The sequence below is a fragment of the Pogoniulus pusillus genome, chromosome 1, assembly GCF_015220805.1.
Source record: "Pogoniulus pusillus isolate bPogPus1 chromosome 1, bPogPus1.pri, whole genome shotgun sequence".
Classification (NCBI taxonomy): Eukaryota; Metazoa; Chordata; class Aves; order Piciformes; family Lybiidae; genus Pogoniulus; species Pogoniulus pusillus.
This window is the reverse complement of record NC_087264.1, coordinates 18,629,177-18,650,023: the sequence shown is the minus strand read 5'-3', so window position 1 is coordinate 18,650,023 and position 20,847 is coordinate 18,629,177. Positions and strand designations below refer to the sequence as shown.

The following is a 20,847-nucleotide window of genomic DNA, read 5'->3' as shown; positions in this document are numbered from 1 at the left end:
CAGAGTGTTCTGTGATTCTGTAATTCCACGACTCAGTGATAAATTGGAGGGACAATTAGACTCACTCTTGGAAGGCTGTGGGGAGGAAAGTGGTGTGATCTTGGTCATCGTGGGGCCAGCTCCTACTGGAAGCAGTTGCTCTCAATGCCTTTTGGAATTGTTAGAACAAACAAATACCAGTTTGGTAGAAAGAGGCAAACCTGCTTTTGGTTTCAGATCTGGAGTACAGAGCTGATCATAGCATCACACAATCATACAACTGTTTTGGTTTGAAAAGCCCTCTGAGGTCATAGAGTCATAGAATCAGTCAGGGTTAGAAGGGACCACAAGGGTCATCTACTTCCAACCCCCCTGCCATGGCCAGGGACACCTCACACTGGATCAGGCTGGCCACAGCCTCATCCAGCTTGGCCTTAAACACCTCCAGGGATGAGGCTTCCACCACCTCCCTGGGCAACCCCTTCCAGGTTCTCACCACCTTCATGCTAAACAACTACCTCTTAACATAGAGGCTGAAACTACCCCTTTCTAGCTTGGTTCCATTCCCCTCAGTCCTGTCACTCCCTGACAGCCTAAAAAGTCCCTCCCCAGCTTCCTTGTAGTCCCCTTAAGATACTGCAAGACCACAAGAAGGTCACCTGGGAGCCTTCTCCTCTCCAGACTGCACAGCCCCAACTCCCTCAGTCTCTCCTCATAGCAGAGATCATCAAGACAACTCAACAGCACCAGGGCCACTAAACTGTGTCCTAAAGTGCCATGTCCACACATTTCTTAATGACCTGCTTGGGGGATTTAGTGCCAAAACCTTGTAAAGAAGGCAAATCATAACTTATTGCAGTGACCAAGTGTTGACTGTGTCCTGTGTGCACACACTGATGTACACCAGTGTCCCTTACTGGCACATCAGAGATGCATTGTGATGCAAAGAAGTGTCATAGCTGGGGCCCTTAAGTCTTCTCTTCTCCTGTTCAAGCAGCTAAGGACTTTGTCTCCTAAATGCAGTAGCAGTGGACAGGCTGCAGCAGCTCTGCTATGAGGACAGGCTGAGAGAGTTGGGGCTCTGCAGCCTGGGGAGGAGAAGGCTTCCAGGAGAACCATAGAATAGAACCATAGAATCACAAAATCAGTCAGGGCTGGAAGGGTCCACAAGGAGCAGCCAGTTCCAACCCCCCTGCCATGGGCAGGGACACACTACCCTAGAGCAGGCTGCACACAGCCTCATCTAGCCTGGCCTGAAACACCTCCAGCCATGGGGCCTCAACCACCTCCCTGGGCAACCCATTCCAGCCTCTCACCACTCTCATGCTCAACAACTTCCTCCTCACAGCCACTCTGAATCTCCCCACCTCCAGCTCTGCTCCATTCCCCCAGTTCTGTCACTCCCTGAGAGCCTAAAAAGTCCCTCCCCAGCCTTTTTGGAGGCTCCCTTCAGATCCTGGAAGGCCACAAGAAGGTCACCTGGGAGCCTCCTCTTCTGCAGCCTGCACAGCCCCAACTCTTTCAGTCTGTGCTCACAGCAGAGCTGCTGCAGCCCTCTTATTAGGGCCTCTGATAGGAGACCTTGAAGTTGCCTTCCTGTATCTGAAGGGGGCTGTGCAGGGCTGGGGAGTGACTATTGACAAGGTCTTGTAGTGACAGGATGAGGAGCAATGGGTTTGAACTGGCAGAGGGGAGATTGAATCTGGATGTTAGGAAGAAGTTGTTTGGAGTGAGGATGAAGAGACACTGGCACAGGTTGCCCAGGGAGGTTGTGGAGCACAGAAGCACACAAGGTGAGCTGGCAATGCTGAGTGCTAGCAATCAGATGATGATGATGAAGAAGCTCTCTTCAATGAAAACCATTCAATGCTTCCATGACTGTGTGATACTATGTCTGGCTTGGTGGTGAGCTGGCAATGCTGGTTGCTAGCAGTCAGATGTGATGATGATGATGATGATGATGATGATGATGATGATGATGATGATGGAGAAGAAGAAGAAGAGGCTCTCTTCAAAGAAAACCATTCAATGCTTCCATGACTGTGTGATACTATGTCTGGCTTGGTGGTGAGCTGGCAGTGTGGGCTGCTAGCAGTCAGATGTGATGATGCTGATGGTGAAGAAGAAGCTCTCTTCCAAAGAAAACCATTCTGTGTTTCCATGACTATGTGATACTATGTCTGGCTTGGTGGTGAGCTGGCAGTGCTGGGTGCTAGCAGTCAGATGTGATGATGATGATGATCACATAGAATCATAGAATCATAGAATCATAGAATCACAGTATCATCAGGGTTGGAAGAGACCTCACAGATCATCAAGTCCAATCCTATGGTGGTGAGCTGGCAGTGGTGGTTGCTAGCAGTCAGATGTGATGATGATGATGATGATGATGATGATGATGATGATGATGATGATGATGATGTGATGATGGAGAAGAAGAAGAAGAAGAGGCTCTCTTCAAAGAAAACCATTCAATGATTCCATGACTGTGTGATACTATGTCTGGCTTGGTGGTGAGCTGGCAGTGCTGGTTGCTAGCAGTCAGATGTGATGATGATGATGATGATGATGATGATGATGATGATGATGATGATGATGGAGGAGAAGAAGAAGAAGAGGCTCTCTTCAAAGAAAACCATTCAATGCTTCCATGACTGTGTGACACTATGTCTGGCTTGGTGGTGAGCTGGCAGTGCTGGGTGCTAGCAGTCAGATGTGATGGTGATGATGATGATGATGATGATGATGATGATGGAGGAGAAGAAGAAGAAGAGGCTCTCTTCAAAGAAAACCATTCAATGCTTCCATGACTGTGTGACACTATGTCTGGCTTGGTGGTGAGCTGGCAGTGCTGGGTGCTAGCAGTCAGATGTGATGGTGCTGATGATGCTGATGCTGATGCTCTCTTCCAAAGAAAAGCATTCAGTGCTTCCATGATTTCATGATGCTGTGACTCCATGCTTCCATGTCTCCAAAATGATGATGTTGAACTGTCTCTCTTTTTTTCTGTTTTCCTCTTTTGAAGTCCCACCCAATTTGACTGTTCCTCAAGAGAAGTCACCCCTGGTCACCCGGGAAGGGGACACAATTGAGCTGCAGTGCCAGGTGACCGGGAAGCCCAAGCCCATCATTCTGTGGTCCCGAGCTGACAAGGAGGTGGCCATGCCAGATGGAGGGATGCAAACAGAGAGCTATGATGGGATCCTGAGGATAGTGAACGTGTCCAGGGAGATGACAGGGACCTACAGGTGCCAGACCAGCCAGTACAACGGGTTTAACGTCAAACCCAGAGAAGCTTTGGTCCAGCTCATTGTACAGTGTAAGTAGACCCTGACTTCCTTTCCTTGTGGGTTTGCTGGTGCCAAGAAATGTATCAAGAAATCTTGTGGATGTTGTCTTCTTAGTACCACATCTTTTGGTTCTGAAGTTGCATTGTTTTCATGTGAGGAGGGCAGTAAAAACGAGCAGGAGTCTCACAACAGAAGTGTGAAGCAGTCATTGTGTTCCTCTTGCTTCCTTTGGATAGGTGTTGAAGTAGGTTGCCCAAGGGGGTGGTGGAGTCACTGTCCCTGGAGCTGTTCAAGAAATGTGTGGATGTGGCACTCTGGGACATGGTTTAATGGCCATGGTGCTCTTAGGTTGACACTTGGACTTGATGACCTTAGAGGTCTTTTCAAGGATTCTGGGTTCTGAAACTGGGTTCAGGAGGACAGGTGTTGTGATGGAAGGCAGGAGGGACAGAGCTGTCTTTGGACAGCAGCCAGGGAAGATGATGTTTGACCCTGGGCATCCCTCAGCTTGCTCCTAAAGATCTCCTCTTGGTCAGCTGAGAATCACCTGTCCTGTTTTCTCCTCCCTGCTGGTGCTACCTCTGCTTTCCTGCCTTCCAAGGCAGGGCACAAGTTGTGGTAGTGCCCTTGGTGTGCAAAGGAGCAAGTCTGAGGCAGAGCCTTTGTGCAGCCCAGTCTGTGGCAGGAACTTTCTCCATCATCTTCTCTCTTCTAGAAGCAGCCTCTGGCTGCACAAACCAGTCCTGACCTTCAGTGAGCAGGCTGAGCTGAGAACTCACAGCACTGACTGTAATCACTTCTGGTTCCAGCTGCCAGATTTTATGGCAGATTTGCTTTTAACAGCACACAGCAGAAGTGACCTCATTTGGTGCCTCCAGGGATCAGATGCTGACACATCTCCAGTTATTGGTAATAATCAACTGATTTGTTTTTCCCAAGGTCTGTTGTGTAACAAATCATTGATGCACTTGATTACATGTTGTGGTATCTGCAGTTATTTTATCAGAGCTATTTGTTGATGTGCTGGCAGAGATTTGTTTTATCAAAGCATCCTTCTGGCCCAGCCAGCAGTCATGTGGACTGATGACATCAAGATCCTTCCAAGGGTCAAGGCTGCAGGCGAGTTGGAGCCTTCTTACTTGGGTCCTTTTTATGAGGAGAAGCTGAGGGAGCTGGAGTTGTTTATTCTGGAGGAGAGGACTCTGAGTCCTCACTGTTCCCTACAACTCCCTGAAAGGAGGCTGGCATGAGGTGGGGGTTGGACTCAGGAGGGGAGGACACAGGAGGAGGCTCAGGGGGGACCTCATTGCTGTCTCAAACTACCTGAAGGGAGGCTGTAGCCAGGTGGGGTTGGTCTCTTCTGCCAGGCACCCAGCAACAGAACAAGGGGACACAGCCTCAAGTTGTGCCAGGGCAGGTTCAGGTTGTATGTTAGGAGGAAGTTGTTGTCAGAGAGAGTGATTGGCATTGGAATGGGCTGCCCAGGGAGGTGGTGGAGTCACCATCCCTGGAGGTGTTGAAGCCAAGCCTGGATGAAGCACTTAGTGCCATGGTCTGGTTGATTGGCCAGGGCTGGGTGCTAGGTTGTGCTGGCTGAGCTTGGAGGTCTCTTCCAACCTGCTTGATTCCATGATTCTATGACTCTTCTACATAGTATCAGGTGATAGAACTAGAAAAAAAATGAGCTGAACTTGTGTCAGGGGAGCTGTAGGATGGACATTAGGAATGATCTCTTTCCTGCAGCAGTGGTCAGGTGTTGGAACAAGCTGCCCGGGGAGGGCATCCCTGGAGGTGTTCAAATAACATGTGGACTTGGCACTTTGGGACATGGTTTAATGTCCGTGGTGGGGTTGGATTCAATGCTTTTAGAGGTCTTTTCCAGGTGAAACAATTCTATGATTCCTCTGGTTGGGGGTTCATATGCATGAGGACTAATTTCACCTACCTGCAACAGCTGCATGCAAATGAGGATCAGAGGTGTCCTTGGCTCCAGCTCCAGAGACTGCAGAAAATGACTTTGTCTTAAAACATCTGCTTAAAACATCTTCTGAATGAAGCAGTTATCATAGAGACATAGAAGTGTAGAATGGTTTAGGTTGGAAGGGACCTCAAAGCTCAGTTGTGAAGCACAGAAGATGATCAAAGATCACCTTGAGCAACCTCAAAGCTTCATCCATCCTGGCCCTGAACACCTCCAGGGAAGTTGTGGAGCACAGAAGCACAAAATGGGATCTTTGATCCCATTTTGTGCTTCTGTGCTCCACAACCTCCCTGGGCAACCTGTGCCAGTGTCTCACCACCCTCCCTATAAACAACTTCTTCTTAACATCAACTTTCAGTCTCTTCTCTGCCACTTTAAACCCATTCCTCCTCGCCCTGGCATGACAAGACCTTATCAATAGTCCCTCCCCAGCCCTCTTGGAGCCCTCTTCAGATCCTGCAAGGCCACTCCAAGGTCTCCTGGAAGCCTTCTCTTCTCCAGGCTGCAGAGCCCCAACTCTCTCAGCCTGTCCTCATAGCAGAGCTGCTGCAGCCCTCTCAGCATCTTGGTGGCCCTCAGACCCCTCACTCCAAAGGGGTTGAAACACAGCCAGAGAAGGGCAAGAAAGCTGATAAAGGATTTGGAGGAGAAGATCTTGTGAGGAGTGGCTGAAGGAGCTGGGGCTCTCCAGCTTAGAGAAGCACACCCAGGGAAGGACAAGAAAGCTGATAAAGGATCTGGAGGAGAAGGTCTTGTGAGGAGTGGCTGAAGGAGCTGGGGCTCTCCAGCTTAGAGAAGCACACCCAGGGAAGGACAAGAAAGCTGATAAAGGATCTGGAAGAGAATATCTTGTGAGGAGAGGCTGAAGGAGCTGGGGTCCTCCAGCTTAGAGAAGAGGAGGCTGAAAGGAGTCTTTCTTGCTCTCCTTGAATGGAGGCTGGAGTGAGGTAGTGGTTGGTCTCTTTTCTGAAGTAACAGGTGATGGGACAAGAGGAGGTGGCTTCAGGTTGTGCAAGGGCAGGCTCCTTAGGATGTAAAGGAGACCCTTTTGGACCCAGTGGGACAGGTCCTTTTGAAATTCCACCAGCTGGTGGATGATTGCTTTTCCTACCAGTATGAAATATTTCTCCTGGGGGGAGGGGGAAGAGAGAAAGGCAAAGAAGAACTCTTTGAAAATGGATTTATTTTTTTTTAGCAGTGCATTAGGTGCAGCTTTTCACATTCTGAAAGAGAAGAGAGAGACACAAGGTGAAAATGGTTCCTAATCAGCAGGAGTGGAACAGATATTTACAGGAGATTATTTCTTTCATCTGCTTGTGTTTTGCTTTCCACTCCTCATCCTTCAGATGCTGGCAAGTGCCAATTTGGGAGGGAGTGGATTAAGCAGAGATTATGTAATGCTTTGATTGTGGAGGGGTTGGTTTTGCCTTTGCATGTGGGAGGGAAGGACCTCTCTTCACACTGACTTCACCATCCTTTCTCTGCCTGGCATAGCAGTTATCCAATTGTCATCAAGGTCAGCATCTCCCAGGAGTCTTCTAATATTTATCTTTGATGCTTCTAAACCATGTTATTTGCCCACCCCCACCAAAAAAAATCTTTTCTTTCTGGACTAAGACACTGATTTCAGGTTGGGTGTACCAGAGGGGAGTGTAAGGAGATACATCTGAGGACACTGCAGGCTGGGTTCATTCCCCTTCATCGCAAAGACTGTTGGAGGGCTGGAGCAGCTCTCTTATGAGGAGAGGCTGAGACTTGGGGGTGTTCAGCCTGCAGAAGAGAAGGTTCCTGGGAGACCTTACAGTTGTATTATGTAGTTGTAGTTGTGGCCAGGAGGGACAATGCCATTCTGGGGTGGATTAGAAGGGCTGTGGTTAGGAGGTCGAGAGAGGTTGCCCTGCCCCTCTGCCCTGTTGAGGCCACATCTGGAGTACTGTGTCCAGTTCTGGGCCCCCCAGTTCAAGAGGGACATAGAAGTGCTTGAGAGAGTCCAGCACAGAGCCACAAAGATGCTGAAGGGAATGGAACAGCTCTGTTAGGAGGAGAGCCTGAGGGAGCTGGGGCTGTGCTGCTGGCAGAGGAGGAGACTGAGAGGTGACCTCAGCAGTGGTTATCAAGATGTGCAGGTGAGTGGCAGGAGGCTGGAGCCAGGCTCTGCTGGGTGATGCCCAGGGACAGCACAAGGGGCACTGGGTGGAGCTGAGGCAGAGGAAGTTCCATTTAAGCATGAGTAGGATTTTTTTCCCTGTGAGGGTGACAGAGCACTGGAAGAGGCTGCCCAGGGGGGTTGTGGAGTCTCCCTCTCTGGAGATCTTCCAAACCTGCCTGGATGTGTTCCTGTGTGATCTGCTCTAGGAGATCCTGCTCTGGCAGGGGGGTTGAACTGGATGAGCTTTGGAGGTCCCTTCCAACCCCTGACATTCTGATGCTGTGAGTCTGTAATATCTGAAACAGACCTACAGGAAGGCTGGGAGGGATTGTTTAATTGTGGTGATAGAATGAGGGGCAGTGAATCATAGAATCATAGAATCAACCAGGTTGGAAAAGACCTCCAAGCTCATACAGCCCAACCTAGCACCCAGCCCTATCCAATCAACCAGACCATGGCACTAAGTGTCCCAGCCAGGCTTGGCTTCAACACCTCCAGGCACAGAGACTCCACCACCTCCCTGGGCAGCCCATTCCAATGCCAATCACTCTCTCTGACAACAACTTCCTCCTAACATCCAGCCTAGACCTCCCCTGGCACAACTTCAGGCTGTGTCCTCTTCTTCTGTTGCTGGTTGCCTGGCAGAAGAGCCCAACCCCACCTGTCTGCAACTTCCCTTCAGGGAGCTGTAGACAGCAATGAGCTCTGCCCTGAGCCTCCTCTTCTGCAGGCTGCACACCCCCAGCTCCCTCAGCCTCTCTGTTTAATACCAGTCTGGAGGTATTTAATGTCAGTCTGGTGGTATTTAATACCAGTCTGGAGGTATTTGATACCAGTCTGGATGTATTTAATATCAATCTGGAGGTATTTGATAGCAGTCTGGATGAGGCTTTGGAACCAGTGAAGGGAACCTAGTGGGGGTTGGAACCAGCTGATCTTTAAGGTTCTATCCAACTCAAGGCAGTCTATGACTCTAACATAAAAGGCATGCTATGATTGAAGGAGAAAAAAAAAAAGCAGTGAGACCATTCCGTACTTCTGTTATAAATTCAAATCCCAACAAGTGAATAAAAGCTGCTGCTGGCAGATGGGATGCAACCCAGGAATCATTTCAGTGCACCACTTTTACTGCTGGAAGAGCATGCTTGAGAAATAAAAGTGCCACCAGGTACAATATAATCAGATGTTTCCATGGTGTAGCTTCTCCAGTGATGGTAGCAGGGAGGGCAGAGTCATTTCTCGCAGAGGGCATCGCTCTGTGTTGGGCTGGCATTTTATACACCCAGTTTAAACTTTGGTGCCACATAAAATGTTGTTGGCAATATAAACACTTCTCCAAATGCATCTCTCTCTCTCTCTCTCTCCATGTCCTTGCAAAGCCTCTTAAAAGCATCACAGATATTTCATGGTGAGCTTCTCGGCAGAGCAGTTGGCCAGATGTTGTGATGCTCTTTGGGCTTGAGGTGGAGTCTGTATCTGTCCTTCCAAATGGGTAATAAATGCAAAGCAACTGCTGGACTCGTGCTGGAAAGGGAATGTTCTTCAGGGGTTGTCTTTTAATGTGGGACCCAGCTAATTAGTGAGAGAGAGAAGACTGAGTGATGATCTCAGGTGTGTCTCTGCAAAGCTGGAGGGTGCCAGTGGGGCAGAAATTAATTGTCTGGGTTTTTCAAGAGAGAGAAGGAGCTATAAGGGTGGTTAGAAAGATGCTAAGGGGCTTGGAGCTTCTCTATGAGGAGGTCTGGTTGACTGGCCAGATCTGGGTGCTAGGTTGGACTGGATGAGCTCGGAGGTCTCTTCCAACCTGCCTGATTCTATGATTGTATGAAAGACCTGCGGCAGCTGAGCCTGGAGAAGAGCAGTTTGAGAGGGGATCTTCTCCATCCACAGCAAGAGCTAAAGAACCTGTGGGGAGCAAGAGGAATGGGGCAGACTCTTACCAGTGGTGCCCAGTGGCAGGACAAGGGGCAGCAGGCACAAACTGGAACCCAGGAGGTTCCACCTGAAGATGAGGAGAAGCTTGTGTGGTGTGAGGGTGTTGGAGCCCTGCAGCAGGCTGCCCAGAGAGGTTATGGAGTCTCCTCCTCTGGAGTTTTTTAAGAGAGAGAAGGAGCTATAAGGGTGGTTAGAAAGATACTAAGGGACCTGGAACTTCTCTATGAGGAGGTCTGGTTGACTGGACAAAGCTGGGTGCTAGATTGGACTGGATGAGCTTGGAGGTCTCTTCCAACCTGGTTGATTCTATGATTGTATGAAAGACCTGTGGCTGCTGAGCCAGGAGAAGAGCAGTTTGAGAGAGGATCTTCCCCATCCACAGCAAGAGCTAAAGAACCTGTGGGGAGCAGGAGGAACTGGGCAGACTCTTGTCAGTGGTGCCCAGTGGCAGGACAAGGAGGAACAGGCACGAGTTGAAACCCAGGAGGTTCCATCTGAAGATGAGGAGAAGCTTGCATGGTGTGAGAGTGCTGGAGCCCTGCAGCAGGCTGCCCAGAGAGGTTATGGAGTCTCCTTCTCTGGAGAGATTCCAAACCCATCTGGACAGTGTGATCCTGGGAAAGGCACTGTGAGTGAACCTACTTTAGCAGGGAGTTGGACTGGTTGATCTCCAGAGGTCCCTTCCAAACCCCTATCAGTGTCTACTACAATGGGATGAGAGTTCAGCACTCAGTCCACTTGGCTTTCAGAGTAGATGCTATTTACAGCCAACAATGTGGGGGGGGGGAAGGATTTTTTGTGCTTGAGAGAGACAATTGAATAGCTCATGAAAAAAAAGCCTCTCTGTTCTGTAACTGCTAAATGTCTGCCTGATGACATATTTAAATGTAAATATGTAGGTGATGTTAATAATTAAAGAAGAGGTTGTTGCAAAAGAGAGCAATGAGAGAGTCTCCATCCAGGGGTAAACTGGAATTCATGAGCTGAAAACTCGTGAATCCTTGGGAAAGGAATTGTGAGAAACTTCTGAACAGGTTAGCAGGAGCTGCCTACCATAGAATCAAGCAGGTGGGAAGAGACCTCCAAGCTCATCCAGCCCAACCTAGCACCCAGCCCTGGCCAAGCAACCAGACCATGGCACTAAGTGCCTCATCCAGGCTTGGCTTCAACACCTCCAGGGATGGTGACTCCACCACCTCCCCAGGCAGCCCATTCCAATGCCAATCACTCTCTCTGACAACAACTTCCTCCTAACATCCAGCCTAGACCTCCCCTGGCACAGCTTGAGACTGTGTCCCCTTCTTCTGTTGCTGGTTGCCTGGCAGAAGAGCCCAACCCCACCTGGCTACAGCCTCCCTTCAGGGAGTTGCAGACAGCAATGAGGTCTGCCCTGAGCCTCCTCTTCTGCAGGCTGCACACCCCCAGCTCCCTCAGCCTCTCCTCACAGGGCTGTGCTCCAGGCCCCTCCCCAGCCTTGCTGCCCTTCTCTGGACACTTTTCAGCACCTCAACATCTCTCTTGAATTGAGGAGCCCAGAACCTCCTATCAGGTATATAAATATATATATACAAATATATATATATATATATATATATATATATATATGCTGCTGGTTGCCTGGCTGAAGAGCCCAACCCCACCTGGCTACAACCTCCTATCAAGTATATAATTATATATATATATATATAAAGATATGTTGCTGGTTGCCTGATAGAAGAGCCCAACCCCACCTGGCTACAACCTCCTACCAGGTATATAAATATATATCTATAATTATATAGATATAAAAATATGTTGCTGGTTGCCTGGCTGAAGAGCCCAACCCCACCTAGCTTCAGCCTCCCATCAGGTATATAAATATTTATATATATATGGGATATAAAACCCCCATAAATAATGACTTGAACCCCCATAAATGATGACTTGCTCACCAAAGCAAAACTGTGGGAAGTGTTGGGCATTTAGCAAGGTTGAAAGCAACTTCTGTCTAGTGACCTCGAGATGTGATGGATATGCAAATGCTGGCAACATGGAAGAGTGAAAATGAGAAGCAGACCCTCAGAATTGTCTCTCATTTAATATTAAAGTTTTCTCTGCTGGAAGTACCTCCTGAGATGTAGCTTTTTGTCTTGGTAGAACTCCTACAAGGGAGTGTGGCAGTGAGGATCCCAGAACCTGAAGCATAACAATGGATGGTACTAACAACAAGTGAATTATTCACTGAGGGCTACTTGTGACAGCTGAGGATGGAGAGGATTGGTTTACATCAGTGAGGAGTTCACAGCAGTGTCTGAGGAGAAGAGCAAAGACAAAAAGTGGCTTTGCCTTTTTGAGAAGTGAGAAAGAGAGGAGGGATGGGAGAGGTAAATGTTATGTGTCTGTATTTAATGTATGAAGGAACAAAAGGAATGATCTTAAGCTGCACCAGGGCAAGTTTAGTTTAGACATGAGGGACAATTTCTGCCCCAAAAGAGTTTTCAAGTCCTGGACCAGGCTGCTCAGCACAGTGGTGGCACTGAAAAGCTGTTGGAATGTGCTTTGGTGGTGACCAGGCAGTACTGGCTTAATAGTTAATAGTTTTACAGATGTCTTCCAACCAAAAGAATCAGTGCTGGGCCCAGTCCTGTTCAATATCTTTATTCATGATCTAGAGCAGGGGATTGAGTCCAGCATCAGTAAGTTTGCAGATGACACCAAGCTAGGAGGAGCTGTGGAGCTGTTGGAAGGTAGGAGAGCCCTGCAGAGGGACCTTGCCAGGCTGGATGGGTGGGCAGAGGCCAATGGGATGAGATTGAACAAGGTTAAGCACAGGGTTCTGCACTTTGGCCACAACAAGCCCAAGCAGCACTACAGGCTGGGGACAGAGTGGCTGAGAGTAGCCAGGCAGAGAGGGAGCTGGAGGTGCTGGTAGAGAGTAGCTGAAGATGAGGCAGCAGTGTGCCCAGGTGGGCAGCAGAGCCAATGGCATCCTGGTCTGGCTCAGGAGCAGTGTGGGCAGCAGGACAAGGGAGGTTCTTCTGCCCCTGTGCTCAGCACTGCTCAGGCCACACCTTGAGTGCTGTGTCCAGTTCTGGGCTCCTCAATTCAAGAGAGATGTTGAGGTGCTGGAAGGGGTCCAGAGAAGGGCAGCAAGGCTGAGGAGGGGCCTGGAGCAGAGCCCTGTGAGGAGAGGCTGAGGGAGCTGGGGGTGTGCAGCCTGCAGAAGAGGAGGCTCAGGGCAGACCTCATTGCTGTCTACAACTCCCTGAAGGGAGGCTGTAGCCAGGTGGGGTTGGGCTCTTCTGCCAGGCAACCAGCAACAGAACAAGGGGACACAGTCTCAAGCTGTACCAGGGCAGGTCTAGTCTGGATGTTAGGAGGAAGTTGTTGTCAGAGAGAGTGATTGGCATTGGAATGGGCTGCCCAGGGAGGTGCTGGAGTCACCATCCCTGGAGGTGTTGAAGCAAAGCCTGGCTGGGGCACTTAGTGCCATGGTCTGGTTGATTGGCTAAGGCTGGGTGCTAGGTTGGACTGGATGAGCTTGGAGGTCTCTTCCAACCTGCTTGAGTCTATGATTCTAAAGCAATTCTGAGTGCATGGTAAGGAGCCTTGACAGTGCCATCAAGGGTTGAAGGGTTTCAAAGAGGACTGGACACATGAGTTGTACATCTTCTACATTAGTAGCTTGGCATGGTGTGGATTTAACTTTATACTTAGCCCCACTGCCATGCTCCACCACCTTCCTGATGGACATCCTTCTTCTTGTTGCTGAGAGGTTCGTATCTTGTCTGCTGGCATGACATAGAATCACAGAATCATAGAATCAACCAGGTTGGAAGAGACCTCCAAGATCATCGAGTCCAACCTATCACCCAGCCCTAGCCAGTCAACCAGACCATGGCACTGAGTGCCTCATCCAGTCTTTTCTTGAAGACCCCCAGGGACGGTGCCTCCACCACCTCCCTGGGCAGCCCATTCCAATGCCAATCACTCTCTCTGTGAAGAACTTCTTCCTAACATCCAGCCTATACCTACCCTGGCACAACTTGAGACTGTGTCCCCTTGTTTTATTGCTGGTTACCTGAGAGAAGAGGCCAACCCCCACCTGGCTACAATGCCCCTTCAGGTAGTTGTAGACAGTAATAAGATCACCCCTGAGCCTCCTCTTGACATGACTGACGTGACAGGATGAGGAGGAATGGGTTTAAAGTGGCAGAGGGGAGATTGAAAGTGGATGTTAGGAAGAAGTTGTTTGCAGTGAGGGTAGTGAGACACTGGCACGGGTTGCCCAGGGAGGTTGTGGACCACAGAGGCACAGATTTGATCACCTTCTGTGCTTCTGTGCTCCACAACCTCCCTGGAGGTGTTCAAGGCCAGGTTGGATGAGGCCTTGAGCAACCTGCTCTAGTGGGAGGTGTCCCTGCCTATGGCACAGGGAGGTTTGAATTGGCTGAGCTTTGAAGTGCCTTCCAACCTAAACCATTCTATGATTCTACTGTCACCAACAGCACCACCACACACTGCTTCTGCCTCTGTGTCTCACTTTTAGACCACTGTCATCTCTCCTGGTGGGAGACCTTTTTCCTGGAGGGTCTTTGCAGGCTGGTGACTGCACAAGTTGCTTTCTCCAGGTCAGTGTTATTCCTACTAACTCTCATGCTCTCCTTTTGTTAAATTCAGAAGCTTTCCACCTCAGCCTGGTTGTGAGGAGGAAGTTGTTGAGCATGAGAGTGGTGAGAGGCTGGAATGGGTTGCTCAGGGAGGTGGTTGAGGCCCCATGGCTGGAGGTGTTTAAGGCCAGGCTGGCTGAGGCTGTGTGCAGCCTGCTCTAGGGTAGGGTGTCCCTGGGCATGGCAGGGGGTTGGAAGTGGCTGCTCCTTGTGGTCCCTTCCAACCCTGACTGATTCTCTGGTTCTCTGATTGACCTAATAAAAGAGAATTTTCCCCTCTTTCCTTTATTTTCAGGGGTCAGAAGATGAAAAACTGGCTTGAGCAAACAAATAGGGTGACACATCCTACTTTGGGTGTTTCAGAGGAATTGTTCTTTCTAGGTGGGACAGGCCCTTGAAAATGTATTGAGACCATTCATAACTGATCCATATTTTTCCCTTTTCCAGCCTTCTTTTTAATTGTTAGGCCCATTAATAATTGTTATCATAATGAAATCAGTTTCCAGCCATATGTTAATTAACTGCTCCCCTTGAGGTGTAAAAGCTTGCTCAATAGAAATGATTTATTTTATCATTTATATTTATCCTTGGTGTAGTTTCTCATTTTACTCTACCTGTAATGAGTAATTGCTTGAATCCTTTCTCATTGTCCTGCTTGTTTCTGGATTGGCTGGGACACAGAGGAGCAAGGCATGAGCAATATTCATGTCAAGGGAGGTTCTCTTCACCCTCTACTCTGCCTCAGTGGGGACACATTTATGGTACTGGGTCCAGTTCTGGGCTCCTCAGTTCAAGAGAGACTGGAGAACACTGGAGAGAGTCCAGCAGAGGACTCTCTGAGGGGCCTGGAGCATCTCTGTGAGGAGAAAGGCTGAGAGCCCTGGGGCTGTTTAACCTGGAAAAGAGCAGCCCCAGAGGACATCTTCTTAATGCTTAGCAAGAGCTAAAGGACCTGTGAAAGGCAACAGGATGGGACCAGACTCTTGCCACTGGTGTCCAGTGACAGGACAAGGGGTAATAGGCACAAACTACAACCCAGGAGGTTCCATCTGAAGGTGAGGAGAAACCTGTTCGGGGTGAGGGTGCTGGAGCCCTGCAGCAGCTGCCCAGAGAGGTTGTGGAGTCTCCTTCTCTGGAGAGATTCCAAATGCAGCCGAACATTGTGATCCTGGGCATGCTGCTGTGGCTGCCCTTGCTTAATCAAGGCCACTTGAACTGAATGATCTCAAGGGGTCTCTTTCAATCTTGCCCTCTACTTTGTCCTAGTGAGGCCATATCTGGAGTCCTGGGCCCAGTTCCAGGCTCTCTGGATCAGGAGAGACAGTGAACTACTGAAGAGCATTCAGTGGAGGCTGCAAAGATGCTGAGGGGCCTGGGAGCATCTCTGTGAGGAGCAAAGGCTGAGAGAATCAGGGCAGCTGAGCCTGGAGAGGAGCAGCCTGAGAGGACATCTTCTCAATGCTCAGCAAGAGCTGAAGGGGAGCAGGGAGGGCAAGAGGCTGGGGATGGACTCTTTTGAGTGGTGCCCAGCGGCACAGCAAGGATCAGTGGCCACAAACATGAACCCAGCAGCTTCCATCTGAAGGTGAGGAGAAACTTGTTTGGTGTGAGGGTGCTGGAGCCCTGCAGCAGGCTGCCCAGAGAGGCTGTGGAGTCTCCTTCTCTGAATCTCTGAGTCTCTGAAGAGATTCAAATCCTGCCTGGACGTGTTCCTCTGTGACCTCCTCTAGGTGGCCCTGCCTTGGCAGGAGGGTTGGTGTCAGTGACGTCCAGAGGCCCCTTCCAGCCCCTGCCATCCTGTGATTCTGCGTGAATCAGTTATTTGTGGAGTAAGAATGGTGGGAAAAGAAAAGACAGGGCTTTCAGGAAGGGTGTTGCAGTTTGGTTTCTGTAACCAGCAGTGTGCAGCTGCAGCCCAGAAAGCTAAGCAGAGCCTGGGCTGCAGCAGGAGAAGTGTGGCCAGCAGGGCCAGGGAGGTGATTCTCCTCCTCTACTGCACTCTGCTGAGACCCCACCTGGAGTACTGCATCCAGTTCTAGAGCCCACATTACAAGAGAGATGTGGAGATGCTGGAGTGTGTCCAGAGCAGGGCCAGGAGGATGCTCAGAGGGCTGCAGCAGCTCTGCTGTGAGCACAGACTGAAAGAGTTGGGGCTGTGCAGGCTGCAGAAGAGGAGGCTCCCAGGTGACCTTCTTGTGGCCTTCCAGGATCTGAAGGGGTCTCCAGAAAAGCTGGGGAGGGACTTGTTAGGCTGTCAGGGAGTGAGAGGAGTAGGGGAAATGGAGCAAAGCTGGAGGTGAGGAGATTCAGAGTGGCTATGAGGAGGAAGTTGTTGAGCATGAGAGTGGTGAGAGGCTGGAATGGGTTGCCCAGGGAGGTGGTTGAGGCCCCATGGGTGGAGGTGTTTAAGGCCAGGCTGGCTGAGGCTGTGTGCAGCCTGCTCTAGGGTAGGGTGTCCCTGCCCATGGCAGGGGGGTTGGAAGTGGCTGCTCCTTGTGGTCCCTTCCAACCCTGACTGCTTCTATGATTCCATAAGAAGGAGGCAAAGTGAGCCCTTGCAACAGCACTAACTATGCAGAGCTCCAAAATAAATCTACCACAAACTCTGGCAGAGTTCAGTGAGGAAATGAAAAGAGAGAATGAAAGGGAAAAAAACAAAAAAAGGAAAAGGGAAAAAACCCAACCCATAACATATTTCTTCAATAACCTTGAAAATTCAATTTTGGAGATAAAACAGAGCTTGACAAAATTGGTTGAGAGGGTAGATGAAGTAGAACAGTAGAGGGAACAGCTGGAAGAAAGTGAATAGCAACAGATGAATTTACTGAAAACAAAAAGGCAATTATGTGTAAAACATTTGGGGGAGGGGGAGGAGAAGAGAAGAAATAAAAACAACCAAACTACAAAGCCAGACTTAGAAGAAATAAGATAATATTTTATGGAATCCTGCAGGAGGAGGAGGAGGAGGAAAACAATTAAAGGTTGGGCTTGATTCCCTGCTGCATAAAAATTTTTGGGTGTGGAAGACAAAGCTGGCTGCCCCCCCAAAAAAACAACTCTAGGAGGAGCAATGAAAGCCTTTAGTTCTGCATTTCTTTGTTTGCAAGCAAATTCTGCATGTCTTTGGTTGAAGGAGTTGGTTGGGTGATGGCATGCAGAGGGTAGTGGACAATGATGGAGGTGGGGGGTGAGTGGTGTCCCTTGAGGACCAGTACTCATAGAATCAATCGAGCAGGTCGGAAGAGACCTCCAAGCTCAGCCAGCACAACCTAGCACCCAGCCCTAGCCAGTCAACCAGACCATGGCACTAAGTGCCCCAGCCAGGCTTTGCTTCAACACCTCCAGGGACGGTGACTCCACCACCTCCCTGGGCAGCCCATTCCAATGCCAATCACTCTCTGACAACAACTTCCTCCTAACATCCAGCCTAGACCTGCCCTGGCACAACTTGAGACTGTGTCCCCTTCTTCTGTTGCTGCTTGCCTGGGAGAAGAGACCAACCCCACCTGGCTACAGCCTCCCTTCAGGTAGCTGCAGACAGCAATGAGGTCTGCTCTGAGCCTCCTCTTCTGCAGGCTGCACACCCCCAGCTCCCTCACAGGGTTTGTTTGAAGGAGTTGGTTGGGTGATGGCATGCAGAGGGTAGTGGACAACAATGGAGGTGGGGGATGAGTGGTGTCCCTCGAGGGCCAGTACTCATAATCTTAGAATCAATCAGGTTGGAAGAGACCTTCAAGATCATTCAGTCCAACCTATAACCCAGTCCTATCCAGTCATCTAGACCACGGAACTGGCACTTGTGCTGTTGAATCTGCATCCAGTTCTGGAGCTGCTATTAAAAGAGGGCTATGGAGGTGCTGGAAGGTGTCTGGATAAGGACCATGAGGATTCTCAGAGGGCTGCAGCAGCTTTTCTGAGAGGAGAGACTGAGGGAGTTGGGTCTGTGCAGTCTGGAGAAGAGAAGGCACCAAGGTGACCTTCTTGGGGCCTCTCAGTATCTTTAGGGGGCTACAAGAAAGCTGGGGAGGGACTTTTTAGGCTGTCAGGTAGAGATAGGATGGGGGGGAACAGAACCAAGCTAGAAATGGGTAGATTCAGCCTGGATGTTAGGAAGAAGTTGTTAACCATGAGAGTGGTGAGAGGCTGGAATGGGTTGCCCAGGGAGGTGGTTGAGGCCTCATGGCTGGAGGTGTTTCAGGCCAGGCTGGCTGAGGCTGTGTGCAGCCTGCTCCAGGGTAGGGTGTCCCTGCCCATGGCAGGGGGGTTGGAACTGGATGATGTTTGTGGTCCCTTCCAACCCTGATGGATTCAGTGGCCCTTCTCTGGACATGGTCCAGCATCTCCACATCCCTCTTGTCATAGGGGCTCCAGAACAGGATGCAGTACTCCAGGTGGGGTCTCACCAGAGCAGAGTAGAGGGGGAGAATCACCTCCCTCGACCTGCTGGCTGCACTGCTCCTGCTGCAGCCCAGACTCTGCTTGGCTTTCTGGGCTACAAGTGCACACTGCTGGCTCCTGTTGAGCTTCTCATGCACCAGCACCCCCAAGTCCTTCTCCTCAGGGCTGCTCTCCAGCCACTCACTGCCCAGCCTGGATTTGTGCTTGGCATTGCCTCGACCCAGCTGCAGGACCCTGCACTTGGTCTTGTTGAGCCATGATCACTAATGGATTCTGAGGCTCTTAGGACTATGCAGTTGTCACCATTGTGGCTGCTTTGCTGTTTTATTTTGAGGGAGCCTCACATTCAATCAGAGAGGGCAGCAGATACATTGGGTTGGTTTTTTTTTTCCTGCAGCCTGTGCTTTGTTTTGCTCTTCAGTTGAATTATGGCATGCTCCAAAATCACAAGCAGAGCTGTCATAGCCCCCAGCTCCTGAGATGATCTAATAGGATGTTTTCAACGAGATGTCTTGTCAAAGCAGGGGCTGGAGGTGGATTAAAGTGTCACAGAAGCTTTAGAAACTGATTTCTGGGTTGGCTTTGCTTGCTTTTGTTTTCTTGTGGTGTTGTGGAATTTGGTTTGGGTTGTGGGGTTCCCCCCCCCCCCCGCCCCGAGTGTTGTTGCAGAAAGGTTCACACTAAATCTCAAGGTAATGGATAGGACATTAAGAGTGGGTTTATTTTTGTGGCACTCAGGCCAAGAAGGACGTTAGGCTAATGAAGCAGGTCCAGAGAGGGGCAACAGAGCTGGTGAAGGGGCTGGAGAACAGGTCTGGTTAGGAGCAACTGAGGGACCTGGGATTGTTCAACCTGGAGGAAGGGAGGCTGAGAGAAGACTTCTGGCTGTGTAAAATTCTGGAGAAATTCAAGCTCAGATTTGATGTGGCCCTGGGGAAGCCTGATCTAGTTGCAGGTGTCCCTGCTTGCTGCAAGGGGGCTGGACAAGATGACCTTTGAGCATCTCTTCCAATCTGTGAATTCCCTGAAAGGAGGTTGGTACCAGGTCAGGGTCAGAGTCTCCTCCTGAGTAAAAAGTGGCAGGACAAGAATCATAGAATCATAGAATCAACCAGGTTGGAAGAGACCTCCAAGATCATCCAGTCCAACCTAGCACCCAGCCCTATCCAATCAACTAGACCGTGGCACTAAGTGCCTCATCCAGTCTTTTCTTGAACACCTCCAGGGAGGCAGCCTGAAGTTGCACCATGAGAAATTTGGAATAGAAATAGAATAGAAGAGAATATGAAAGGAATGGAATAGAAATAGAATAGAAATATAATAGAATAGAATAGGATAGGAATTGAATAGAAATGGAAATGGAAATAGAATAGAATATGATAGGAATAGATTAGAATAGAATAAAAATAGAATAGAGTAGAAATAGAATAGAATAGAATAGAATAGAATAGAATAGAATAGAATAGAATAGAATAGAATAGAATAGAACAGAACAGGAGTAGAAATAGAAATGGAATAGAGAAAGTTCTTCACTGAGAGAGTCATTGGACACTGGAATGGGCTGCCCGGGGAGGTGGTGGAGTCGCCGTCCCTGGGGCAGTTCAAGGCAGGATTGGACGTGGCACTTGGTGCCATGGTCTAGCCTTGAGCTCTGTGGTAAAGGGTTGGGCTTGATGATCTGTGAGGTCTCTTCCAACCCTGATGATACTGTGATACTGTGATACTGTGATAGAATAAAATATAACAGAATAGAATAGGAATAGAATAAAATAGGAATAGATGAGAGAATAGAATAGGAATGGAAATAGAATAGAATAGAACAGAAATAGCATAGGGTAGAATAGAATAGAATAAAATGAAATAGAAGAGAATAGAATAGAAATAGAATATGATAGGAATAGAGTAGGAATAGGAATAGAATAGAATGCATAGGAATAGAATAGGATAGAAAGAGAATAGGAATAGAAATAGAATAGAAATAGGATGGGAATAGGATGATATAGGTTAGAATAGAATATGATAGAATTGAAATAGAATAGAATAGAAATAGGATAGATTAGAATAGGAATAGAAATAGAAATAGATTAGAATAAAACCAGGATAGAATAGAATAGACTATGATAGAATAGAATAGGAATAGAATAGAAATAGAAATAGAATAGGAAGAGAAATAGAATAGAATACAATAGGAATAGAATAGAACAGAACAGAACAGGATAGAATGGTTTAGCTTGGAATGGACCTCAAAGCTCATCCAGTTCTAACCCCTCTGTTCCATAAGCAGGGACACCTCCCACTAGAACAGGTTGCTCAAGGCCTCATCCAACCTGAACTTGAAGACCTTCAGGGAGGTTGTGGAGCACAGAAGCTCATAGGCAGGTTGTGCCTGCCTGGGTCTGACTCTGTCCTGAATTTAAGCTCCAAAACACCAAACAATGGCAGTGAGTTGCTCAAATGACTGCAGAA

General features: G+C 49.1%; 1 protein-coding gene across 2 annotated transcripts in view; it reads left to right on the top strand.

Moving 5' to 3' along the window:
* Positions 1 to 20,847, top strand: part of MDGA2 (MAM domain containing glycosylphosphatidylinositol anchor 2) — a 453,583-nt gene that overhangs the window by 329,506 nt on the left and 103,230 nt on the right. For both annotated transcript variants that reach the window (XM_064142804.1, XM_064142812.1), the window contains exon 8: positions 3,005 to 3,298. In XM_064142804.1, the coding sequence (XP_063998874.1) occupies positions 3,005 to 3,298 (294 nt within the window). The remainder of the gene's footprint in view (positions 1 to 3,004; positions 3,299 to 20,847) is intronic.